Consider the following 12552-nt stretch of genomic DNA (forward strand, 5'->3'; position numbering starts at 1 on the left):
TCTCTCTCTCTCTCTCTCTCTCTCTCTCTCTCTCTCTCTCTCTCTCTCTCTCTCTCTCTCTCTCTTCTATATATTTTTTTTTTTTTTTTTTTAACACAGTTGCACATGTCTGATTCTACAATATATTTCATAGCTCACAACAAATGTTTGATATCTTCAGTATCTTGTGATTTGATGTTTATGGTCCAAATCTGTTCATTACTGTGCATACAAATTAGATACACAGAGGTGTCAAAGTTGTTCCAAAAGTCACATTATCTTATAAATGTTACTTAATGTAGAATGTATTTATAAAGTATATATAAGTTGAGCAGTTGTAGATTGAGGTTTCTTAATCTCTGCCCATGTCTAGCAGACTTTACAGTCTCTTAAGTTCAACACATTTAATTCCCAGAGCGCTCTCCATCCCTGGACATGGTTTGTCATTTCTTTGTTGCTCACTGTCTGTTTCTCCTCCAGGCGGAGGCACACAGGAGGCCGCCCATCTCCTCTGATGATAGTGACTTTGAGGCTCGCTTCAACAGCTGGAACCTGGGGGTAAAGTTGAATGTTTTTGTTTTTATGTATATTCCTCCCATTCGTTAAAAAAATCTGTTTCACTTCAACATGTATTTTCATATCTGACTGTTCGTTGGTATGACTGTTCACATTTCATTGATCTGGACTGTCATAGAGACCTTGAATGATCATTTTAATAATGAGAACACAATATGATAAATGCAGAGGTGTCAAGTAACGAAGTACAAATACTTTGTTACTGTACTTAAGTAGAAATTTGGGGTATCTATACTTTACTTGAGTGATTATTTTTCAGCCGACTTTTTACTTCTACTCCTTACATTTTCAGGCAAGTATCTGTACTTTCTATTCCTTACATTTTAAAAATAGCTTCGTTACTGCTGTTTCATTTCGGCTTGTTTACATTCCGGCTTGTCATCATTAATAAAAAAAAATAAATAAATAAAAAAAAAACCTATCCAGATAAATCGCGCCATCCGGATGGAGTGAATTTGATTGTGGTTGGATGAGAAGTATAAACATATACCATTCCGACACCCTATTGGTCTGTACGCGATCCATCGCACCTGCATGTGACACAAATCACATCACAGTCCAGCCAGGACATAGACAGTTTTGGGTTCGTTTATCAAAAAATATATTTCTTAAAAGTAGGGTTGGGTATGGAAACGGTATCCGATCGCCTCAGAGTCAGTCCGCTTAAATTTCACATGAAACCAGCGTCAGACCGTCTCCTCCCGTCTTTCAGCGCGCTCTTCAATCCGCAGAGGCGCAGACCGCGAACGGAGCAGCGCATGCGCACTTAAACAAACAGAGGACACAAGGTGTGTGTTTATCGATAGATTGTTAGAATATCCATATCTGTGCAGTTCTTTGTCATAAATACAGTTTACAAAAGGTCACGAGGTAGCAGTCGGTTTCTCATCTGTAAAGTTTTCGCTCATCACACCACAGCCGTTTCCTCCAGCGAAAATCTAGCCCTTAACACATATGAACGAACACATACTTTAATTACACTTACTTAAATATACTTAATTTAATCATACGTACTTTATACATACACTACTGTGCAAAAGTCTTAGACACTTTAGTATTTTCACCTAAAAGAATGGTGTTCGGACAGTTATTTATATATTTTGCTGTAGTGTGTCAGTATAAAATATCAGTTTACATTTCCAAACATTAATTTTGCCGTTGTCAGACTGCTTGTGCATTCAAAATCGCACTAGATTATTATTAAAATTAATGGCAAACTGATATTTCCAACTGACACACTACAGCAAAAGATATAAATAACTGGCTTAAAACCCTTTTTGGGGAGAAAATACTCATTTTTCCATAAGACTTTTGCACAGTACTGTATTTTAAAAACGACATTGTTGCTACTTTATAAAGAATGACCATACAGTAATTCACAGAACTGATTTAAGACAGTGACAGACAGCACTCATCTTAACTAAATATCAGAGTGAGTGACAGAGATACAGTAGAAACATTATGTGTGGTTTTGTATTAAATAATGACCCAGATTGTGAAATACATTTATTAGGCTTAGATTAAGGGAAGCACAACTTGCACAACAAGCTATGGATTTATTTAAAATATTTGTAATGTTCTTTAAAGTTATCCATAGTTTTTTTGTGGTTCTTTTTTTTAAAGTATCGGTTCAGGCACCGTTTAGGAGCCGGTACCGTTTTAAAAGTATTGAAAAGGCACTGGACCCTACTTAAAAGTTATTATTTCTCACTGACTCATTTACCAAATGAGTGCTTTTTCTTCGTCCTCCACAAATTAAGCTACTGTAGGTAGTTTGGTAGCGAGACGTTTGAATAATTTAGCGTTTTCGATTGACGATGCGATTGACAAAGTTGTGATAAGTAGGCTATACCAACTTTGTAACTCGTTACCCCCCCAACACTGGACATAGCAGACGTATGTACCAAATACAAGAAGCTGTCAATCAAGAAAGTATCAGGATTATGATTTCTTTTTCAGTTTTAGTTTTTGATTAATCACTTGGATTAATCATTCATTTTGACAGCACTATAATGTTTACTGTAAATAGACAACCATACAAGTGTAATTGTTACTAAGCCTGCACCAATGTTCTTGTCCATCGCCCTCGCAGATTCCTGCAGCTAATCTTGGATGTACATAAACATTCCATTAAAAGTTATTGATGACAAGCCTCTGAAGTTTGACTTTTTGCACCATAACAATACTTATTGGCAACTAGTCATCATATCTCTAGTCCTTTAATGTATTTGCATTGTACTAAAGTGCGTTCATTTTAAATGGGCATATATGCGGCTGAGGAAGACCTGAAGGTCGAAACGTTGCTTGATTAAATTCCTCTGGAGCAGTAGTTTTCAGTGTTCAGACTTCACTTCTTTATTTGTCTATATCATTTAGTTGTCTTGCACCTGTGTCCTAATTGGATGTTTGGGATGTGCACACCATTTTTGTATTTTTATATATGCGGCTGAAACAGGAAGCCTAGTGCATCCCAAATTTTTCAACATGAACATTTTAATATAACATTATAGTCATTATGGCCTATGGCCTTTAGAAAAATGTTTTTTGAGGAGGTGGGGTAGTACACAATAGGCCCCTGTGCCACGGCCTAAGCTTTTGTTCTTAATGGCATTTTTTTCCCCTTACATTACTTTTACTTTTATACTTTAAGTAGTTTTTTAAACCAGTACTTTTACACTTTTACTTGAGTAAAAAGCTTGAGTTGATACTTCAACTTCTACAAAAGTCTTTTTAAACCCTAGTATCTATACTTCTACTTGAGTAATGAATGCCAGTACTTTTGACACCACTGGATAAATGTTCTTCCTGTTTATGAACCTGATGAAGCAGTGAACAGTTTTTCCACTTTATTATGCAGTTTTTAATCATTATTCAGATCCAACAATATCAGACAGTTTGCTGTTATAGTGAGCTGCCATGTGCATTTAAATTAAGTTACTATCATAATTTTCAGTGCATGCATGTAAATTAGGCTTTATTATGGAGTTTTCACTGAAGTCAGTGCTATTTTGTATTGCACCTTCTCACTTACAGTCTGAGTCAAGTATGCCAGATACAGTATTTTCCAGAAAATAAGTGGCACCAAGTCAAAATTGCATTGAGAGATAAGTCACATTGTTGTTTAAGTCATTTTACTTCATTATTACTTTCAGAAATAATTTAAAATACGGTGAATAAGACATGACATTTATAATTATTCTCAACATTATAGACATGTACAGTAATTTAGTTTCCCTCACTCCACAAAGAACCTTTGAATTTAAAAGTTTCAGAACTGAACCAGAATGAACAATGTATAAAGTAAAAAGCAAATTAATTATTTATTTTAAATAAAATGTATTATAAATGTCAAATTATTTAAAGCAAAACTAAAACTACCCTTCTCTATACAAATAAATGTGGGCTCTTATTCAGTAGAAATCCGAATTTATACAGTTTCCACATGTTTTGCGTGTTTTTTGCCAATTGTATTATATATACGTTACATTGGGCAATTGACCTATCGGTAAGCCCTGCCCTCCTTAGTTACTAGGGATGGGCATCAGCGCCGGCGCTATGGTGGGGCATTCGAGGGCCGTGCCCCCCCTAGCGGTAATTGATGCCCCTCCTACAGGCCATGGCTTGGCCAAAAAATAATAATATCCCTTTTAGTTATTATTTTAATATTAAATGTTCAAACTGTAACTTAAATTAAATAAAAAGAATGAGAAAATGCATCATTTTGGTTGTTCATAGCACGTTACTAGGCTTCGTCTTGGTGAATGCTTATTGGTCGCCGTCTCGCCGAGTAAACTTGTTACATTTGATTTGCAGCGCGCGCGCAAAATCCATTTCATGTTGAAGAACAGTTTGTCCGTCAATATTATAGACAGTTGTTAGAAGCTAATTAAAAAATCTAAAAAAAAAAAATGGATTTACGAAAATGGATTAGACCACCCCAGCCTCGTCAATCAGCAGACTTGGATACTCCGGCCACGACCACCAGTACCACGGTCTGAGAGCCGAGCTGGCCCTTCTTTTGCGAATGATAGCAAATGCACAAGCGAATGAAAGGACACAGTACTTAGACCAGGGGTCATCAACTATATTTGTCAAAGGGCCAGAATTTTTCTCTGCAGACACTGTTAGGGCCAGAAACTCGTAATATAGTATCCTAATATGTTATTATTTGATATACTAATTCTAATTCCAAATTTGTTATTTTTTACATATTACCTGTACTGCAGCAAGCCACCAGGGGAAGATAGCGAAATTTTAGGCTTCATATTTTTGATGCTGTCAAGCTGTCCATCACGGTCACATGCAGATCGTAGTTTGTGGAGAACACTAGAAGAAAGGCCTTCTGAATATATTTAAATGAAAAAATGGCACTCTCAAAGAGTCTTAAGCGAAAAGTTGATTCACAGAACCGTAGTTTTAATGAAGAATGGACTGATACGTACGTATTCATAGTGCCTATGTTAGAAATGCTGTACCTGTGTGCCTCATTTGCTTTTTTCCCCCGTTAGATTTAAAAATAAATAAATATGGAACAGACCCGAATATTCGTTCGGTGGGTTGGTATTCGATTTGAAAATTTGCCATTCGAATATTGTTTTTTTTTGCACACCTGGGATCCCCCGCGAAACGGTTCTCATTCCCCCTTGAATAAGGCCGGCGACACACTGGCTGTGTGACCGTCTCAGCTGCGTGGCGTGTCCGTTTTTATTTCGGCTCCCATATTTAACAGGTTGGAGTTTGCACACTGACACATGCGTCTCAGTCGCGCTCGAGCCACGCGGAAAACGCACGCATGCTAGAAATAGAACCGACGCGTGTTCCAGCAATGGGAGTGTGTTCTGGCTAGAGCACAGAACAGCGGAGTTTGTATGGACCGAAGTGCATGTCTGAGCTTGTGTTTTGTTGCTTTGACATTGTGGAAATATAGAAACAAAATGTATTAGCATTTTTACCCGTTATTATGAATCTAAATTAATCTCGTTTTTCTTTATTTAAATTTCGTTTTTTCTTTATTTTTTTCTTTATTTAAATTTCGTTTTTTCTTTATTGAATTTTTTTCTTTATTTAAATTTCGTTTTTTCTTTATTGAATTTTTTTCTTTATTTAAATTTAGTTTTTCTTTCTTTCTTTTTTTCTTTATTTAAATTTCGTTTTTTCTTTATTGAATTTTTTTCTTTATTTAAATTTAGTTTTTCTTTCTTTCTTTTTTTCTTTATTTAAATTTAGTTTTTTCTTTATTTTTTTCTTTATTTAAATTTAGTTTTTTCTTTATTTAAATTTAGTTTTTCCTTATTTAAATCTACCCTTACTGTGCCAATTTGTTAGTCAGAAAAATATTAGACTACCTTAAAAGTATTGCTTAATTTTACAGACCTGTGTGTGTGCGTTTTATATCACTAGTGCAGTGTCCGTTTCTTGGAGCATAAGCCCTGCCCGCGTGAGGTGCGCCGCTTCCCGCTCGCGCTGTTCGGACTGTAGTTTACTAAAGGTTAATTAATTCTGAATGTGTCCTGTCTGTCTCGCCTGTCCTTCTATATTGCACCAAATGCGACACTGCACTCCCTCGTGAAGTCGATTGGATGAACGGTTCTCGAAATAATAAAAATACAAACGGACATACAGACACAGATTCCTGCCTTTATTAGAGAGAACAATATGTACAGCCCCTCTCTCCGAAGCTTCGAATAGTCAATGTCCATTACTACCGAAGCTTCGAAGCTTAAAAAAATGGTATTGGACCAGCCCTAAACGTTTTCCTCTTACAAGGCTATTCCTGAATTCAGTATTATTCTGGGGGCCGGATGGAAATCTCTGAAGTTATAAGGCCTACTAAGCAGAATATACATTTATTTTTGTCCTTTATTTATTTTGTTTAGAAAATGAGTCCTTTAGAGTATTTAAAGTCCTTGAAACCCTAAGAAAAACGATTTTTAAAGAAATTATTTTATTTGTTGAAGCGCACTTTGTATTTTCTGTATTTGATTTTTTTTCCATTTCCTGTATTTTATTTTATCTTTATCTATTTCTCAAGTTCTACAAAATTTGCATTCTACGCAAATCAAAAACTAAAAAATCTGTTAAAAAATGTTGTGACATCCTTATTCTCTGCAGGCGAATTTTAGTCTTAATTTAACTGGTCCATACGCAGACATTTGTGTGATGATGTCCAACTCCTTTTATGAAGAAGAAAGCCTCAAGTTTTCAGAAACATCTATACGAAAAAACTTTAAAAGCAAAAAAAATGTCCCCATCAGACAAAGCTTCAAACTGATTCAGTTTTATTTTTGTCGTCGTAATTTGTTATTTATTTAATTATAAAAATATATAGCTATTTATTGTAGGCCTATATCATGTTTTTTATTTAGCCTATATTATATTTAGCCTATATTATTATTTTCTGTTCTGTTGTTTAGGCTATCTGTTCTGGGCCGGGTTTTCCGATAACGATTTAGCCTAGCCTATCTTAGCTCTTAAAAGCGCTCTCTACGTGCAAGCTTATGAACGTTAGCCGCAATTCCTCGTGCGTTTCCCAATAAATGTACATTTTCACAAAAATGTAGGCTACTGAACTCGTAGAACGCTACGTGTTACTTGAGTCACTGTCCATTGGCAAAGTGCTGAACTAGGCTACTAACCTTATATGGAATCGTATTCTGAACGTTTAGCCTAACAATCGTCATCTGTTGTGTATTAGGAATCAAGACAGGTAAAAATTAAATAAAAATATATAATGACATTCTATATAGATAAGATCATTGGAGCTATAATTCTATGGTAGAATGTCATTCTATATAGATCATTGGAGCTAACTGACTCTTGCCGTATCCGGTCGGCAAAACGGTAAATTTCAGCGCTGCTCTTCCTCTTTTAGATAAAAACCCAAGTCCAAATCGTTCATTGTCATTCTATATAGATCTTCCAGATTTAGGTCTGAATTTCCGTGCTACTATGATGTTGCCAATGCGTCAAAAAATATTTATCAAACGACAGTGCCCCCCCGCCGATGATCCAATGCCCCTCCAGTAGATCTGCTCTGACGCCAACTCTGATGGGCATGATTAATCGACGATCGATAATTATCGTTAAGATTTTCCTCGATCATGTTAATTTGTTATCGATTAATCTAAAGCATTTTTTTTAATCTAATACAGGTTGCGTTGCGTAGTGCGAGTCTTCAAGCAATTAAATGAATTTCACTGTGTGGCAGCAATTAAATATTTTACCACCAGGGGGCAATATTTGACACCCTACTCGGTTATTTGTGATCTTCCGTTTTGATTTCAAAGAATAATCATGAAGATATATCGGCGAAGTGTGGCGTGGGACCATTTTGCCACGACTCAAATAATGTACCTGTGCATCCCGGCAACGTCAGTTCCCTCAGAGTGGGTGTTTTCGGCGGCTGGACTGACGGTCACCAGGTTGCGGTCGCGTCTGACACCAGATCATGTCAACATGCTTATACGGTATTTCTCAACAAAAATCCGTAGACTCGTGCAGAAGTTGTATGCTAGTTACTAAAGTTAGTTATTTTTCATGAGGCTTTAAGTAGCATAATTTGTTACGTTAGTGTAATTGTTAGGAAGGCTAATATCTGGCCTTTTCTTCTGGCTTGGATAGTTTTGAGTTACATTTTGACAAAATCTGTCAGATCTAAGTAGTATAATGTTTTTTTTATGTTATTGTTTAACATGATTCTTTTATCATTATTATTATTTTGGAACAATTGAGGTCTCTGTTTAAGAACGCCTGCTAGCAGCTGCAGGTTCCACTGCTTTAGAGCACTGCATATGCACGCGCATATATGTTCGGTTTGCCTGAACGTAGTTTAACTGTCTGCCACAAGTTGATCTTGTAATAAAGGTCTCACCGAGGAAAAACACGCTGTATGTTTGTATTCATTGCATTTTTTTATTATAAAAATTAAATAATTAATTATATTATAAAAATATTAATGATTAATCGATAGTCGATCGTTAATTCTCCCGACGATCGACTAAGAAAATGTAATCGAATGCCCATCCCTATTAGTTACTGTTGCCTCCTCGGACAGACGAAGGATCTGCTCACTGTCTTACAATGACAGCTATCAGTGTGAAAACCTTGTCACAAGATGTTCTTGAACCAAGAAGGATTTCATGTGGGATTTAAATATGCCATGGAGGGATATATAAAAGATTTAAAAATAAATATGGTGGGTTAGTCGAAGGGAGGGTTTACAGATCACAATGCAAGTGGGAGAAGCCTCATGTTATAGCCGTCACGATCACTGATGACAACATGCAGGATCAACACTGTTCATGCATTGTAGGGTATGATTTTATTAATTTGCCATATCAGTATGGAGAGGCACTGAAATGTAGACCTTGGTTTATGTGTTTTTGACCTACACTGTACATGACATGAGAACAGTCATTAGCATGGACTCACTAACTTCAACGCTAGCTAGTTTTAGCCAGAGATGCCTTGCTGAAACACAAGTTGACATTAACATTCTGCATGAGGTGATAAAAAAAAAAAAAAGATTATGACAAACAGAAAATGAACATTTTCATCTTCATCAGGATTAGAGTTGAATGCTTTCGGATATTTTGCTGTTTTGTTTGGGTTCAGGAAATGGAATAATATAAATTCCATTGCCCATCCTCTCAGGATAAATTGGAATTAGTGTTACAAGTACCCTAGGCACACAGTTTTTTTTTTTTTTTGTAACATAAATGCCATCAAGCTCAGGAAAGCTTTGGATCTTCCAGTGATTCTCTATGTTGCTGAAACCTAAAGATATCCAAGTTCTGTTCCCTCTGCAACTGAAACTCGATTGCCATTGACTCATCTGCGTTCGAGGTGGTGGGCTTACTGATAAGCCATTTCTAACTATCAACAAGTTGCTCATTAGCATGCCTATTGTTAACATATTGGCTTATTGTTTATTAGCACTTATGAAGCATATGCTGCGTGGTCATATTCTACATCCCTAATCCTACCCAATACCTAAATTTATCAGTTGGCCATAGTTCATTCTTAGCAGTTTTTCCCTCAGTGTCCTGGGTTTTGTTCTTGGTTAATCTTTAAAGTAAATGTACAAGAAAAAAAAAAGAATTGCATTGTTTGCAGTGGATGACTACACTATGTGGGAGGGAAAATGTGCTGCAATGATTTCTCAACACGTTGGCATGCAGAGTTCTTGTGATCAAAGTATTCAAATCTTTATAGGACTGAGTTGGGCTCCAGATTTTCTCAGTAGCCATTTCTGACTTCCCCACAGATTGCGAAACCTTTCGGCTGCTTGTTTCATCACAAAGTTTATGCAGAAAAACAAGAGTCTGAACTTTGCTCTTATCAGAGAGTGGAGTGTTGAGATAAGTATTTGCACTTGCGGGCAGGTTTTCAGCGGCTCCGGGTCCCTGTTCTGTCGGCACTGATGCTGGACTAATCAACAGCTGCATCATGTGTGGACGTGAAGCGCAGCACCGCTTCGTTCTGCCTGGAAACCGCTGCGATAACACACCACTGCCGTCCGGTTCCTTTGGCCTGATGATTCATTTTGAGTTCAGAGTCAGATTACACTCACACTGTGTTTGAGTAGTGTGCACTTACAAAATTTGTATAACATTTTTTTGACTGGGTCATTGTGACTCATAAATTTGTAAATGCTATGCTGCTAATGTCACAGAAATGGAATTGTGAATATAATGAGTCTGAAAATATTTTCCCAGACACTTCCCAAAGTAATGCCTTTGTTTGAGCCATAATACTCCACCAAACAGTATATGCTCTTCATTTTGGCTTACTTAACCTTGACTCATGACTGTTTACTTGCAGTTGGCTTTTTCACACCATGTGTGAATTTTTGACACTCTACAAATCTCTTTAGAAGCTGTGTGAAAATTGGTTTGTTGGTACTAACAATCATGTATTACGACATACAGTACTGTGTAGAAGTCTTAGGCAACTAGTATTTGTACTTATAAAATGGTTTTAAGTCAGTTATTTCTATGTTTTGCTGTAGTGTGTCAGTCGTCAATATCAGTATAAATTTCCAAATGTTATTTTTTGTCATTAATTGTAATAATCCAGTCAGTGCTCAGTAATCATCATCCCGTCTGTGGAACAAAATATATATATATATATATATATATATATATATATATATATATATATATATATATATATATCTATATATATATATATATATATATAATAAACAAACAAAGTTGTGCATTATGACACAAAGATGGCTGGCCACCAAGTAATAAAACAAATTATGATTAAAAACAAGCAGACAAATAAATAAATAGTTATTTTGCTGTTCCAATACATAGAAGTAACTGCTAAAAACAATTTTTTCTGCTAAAAACCATTTTATAAGTACAAATACTAGTTGCCTAAGACTTCTACACAGTACTGTATGTCGTAATACATGATTGTTAGTACCAACAAACCAATTTTCACACAGCTTCTAAAGAGATTTGTATATATATATATCTATATATATATATAGATATATATATATATATATATATATATATATATATATATATATAGATAGATAGATAGATAGATAGATAGATAGATATTAGTATATTAGTTTTATTATGAATAATATTTCCAAATGGTCCAACTTATTATGTATTGATACGGGTCTTCTTTAGTCTCATCAGAGAGAACAGATAGTGTCCTGGAAAAAATTCAATTTCAGATTATTTATGGATTATGTTAAGAAAAAAACAAACTAAAAAAAAACAACAACTTTTTTTGAGAAACTGATATGGCCTTGCTGCACACAATGCCTCAGTGGGCTGAGGTCTGATCTCTGTAAACACAAGTGGCACTCTTTGAAGTCATTCCGCATTGTTTATGACAAATAAAAGGAGGTCAGATGTGTATGGGAGGTGTTTGGGACTTACCAGAAGAGGAGGGGAGTAAGCTTGTGTTGTATTGTCTGGTTTTGCAGATAGAAAACCCCAGATATCTGCGTGAAAACCCTATCCCACTGTCTCCGGTAAGTGCTGATGGATCCTTGTGGCAGAAACATGATTGATCTCCACAACTGCATATACCGTTAAATGACAATTCAAGGTAACACTTAAGGGATCAGTCCTCACTATTAAAGGGTTAGTTCGCCCAAAAATGACAATTGTGTCATTAATAACTCACCCTTATGCTGTTCCAAACATGTAAGGCCTCCTTTTATCTTCGGAACACAGTTTAAGATATTTTTGATTTAGTCTGAGAGCTCTCAGTCCCTCCATTGAAGCTGTGTGTACGGTATACTGTCCATGTCCAGAAAGGTAAGAAAAACATCATCAAAGTAGTCCATGTGACATCAGAGGGTCCGTTGGAATTTTTTGAAGCATCGAAAATACATTTTGGTCCAAAAATAGCAAAAACGACGACTTTATTCAGCATTGTCTTCTCTTCCGTGTCTGTGTGAGAGAGAGTTCAAATCAAAGCAGCTGGATTTCCGGTTCGCGAACGAATCATTCAGTTCACCAAATCGAACTGAATCGTTTTAAACGGTTCGCATCTCTAATACGCATTAATCCAAAAATTACTTGAGATGTTAACTTTTTTAATGTGGCTGACACTCCCTCTGAGTTCAAACAAACCAATATCATGGAGTAATTCATGTACTCAAACAGTACACTGACTGAACTGCTGTGATGAACACCGAGCCGAGCCAGATAACGAACAATAGACTGACTCGTTCAAGAGTGAAGAACCGTTTCTGTCAGACGTGTCCGATTCGTGAACCGAGGAGCCGATGATACTGCGCATGTGTGATTCAGCGTCTGAACTGAACTGATTCTTTTGGTGATTGATTCTGAACTGATTCTGTGCTAGTGTTATGGGTGCGGGTAAAACGAAGGCTTGAATCAAGGGCAATCATCGCCAATGACGCCATTACGTCGAGCGCAAAAGAACTGGATGACCGTTTTCATCAACCGGTTTATTGAATCGAACTGTCCGAAAGAACTACTGGTGATCCGAACACCG

The 12552-nt window shown here is 36.3% G+C and overlaps 1 protein-coding gene across 6 annotated transcripts in view; it reads left to right on the top strand.

The window, feature by feature from the left end:
• cep112 (centrosomal protein 112) overlaps positions 1-12552 on the top strand; it is a 177916-nt gene that overhangs the window by 31622 nt on the left and 133742 nt on the right. For 4 of the 6 annotated variants that reach the window (XM_052552539.1, XM_052552544.1, XM_052552541.1 and 1 more), the window contains 2 exons: positions 460-537; positions 11510-11557. In XM_052552539.1, coding sequence (XP_052408499.1) covers positions 460-537; positions 11510-11557 — 126 coding nt within the window. The remainder of the gene's footprint in view (positions 1-459; positions 538-11509; positions 11558-12552) is intronic. The other 2 variants (XM_052552540.1, XM_052552542.1) reach the window with 1 other exon arrangement.

Source organism: Carassius gibelio, chromosome B3 (genome assembly GCF_023724105.1).
Source record: "Carassius gibelio isolate Cgi1373 ecotype wild population from Czech Republic chromosome B3, carGib1.2-hapl.c, whole genome shotgun sequence".
NCBI classification, from domain to species: Eukaryota; Metazoa; Chordata; class Actinopteri; order Cypriniformes; family Cyprinidae; genus Carassius; species Carassius gibelio.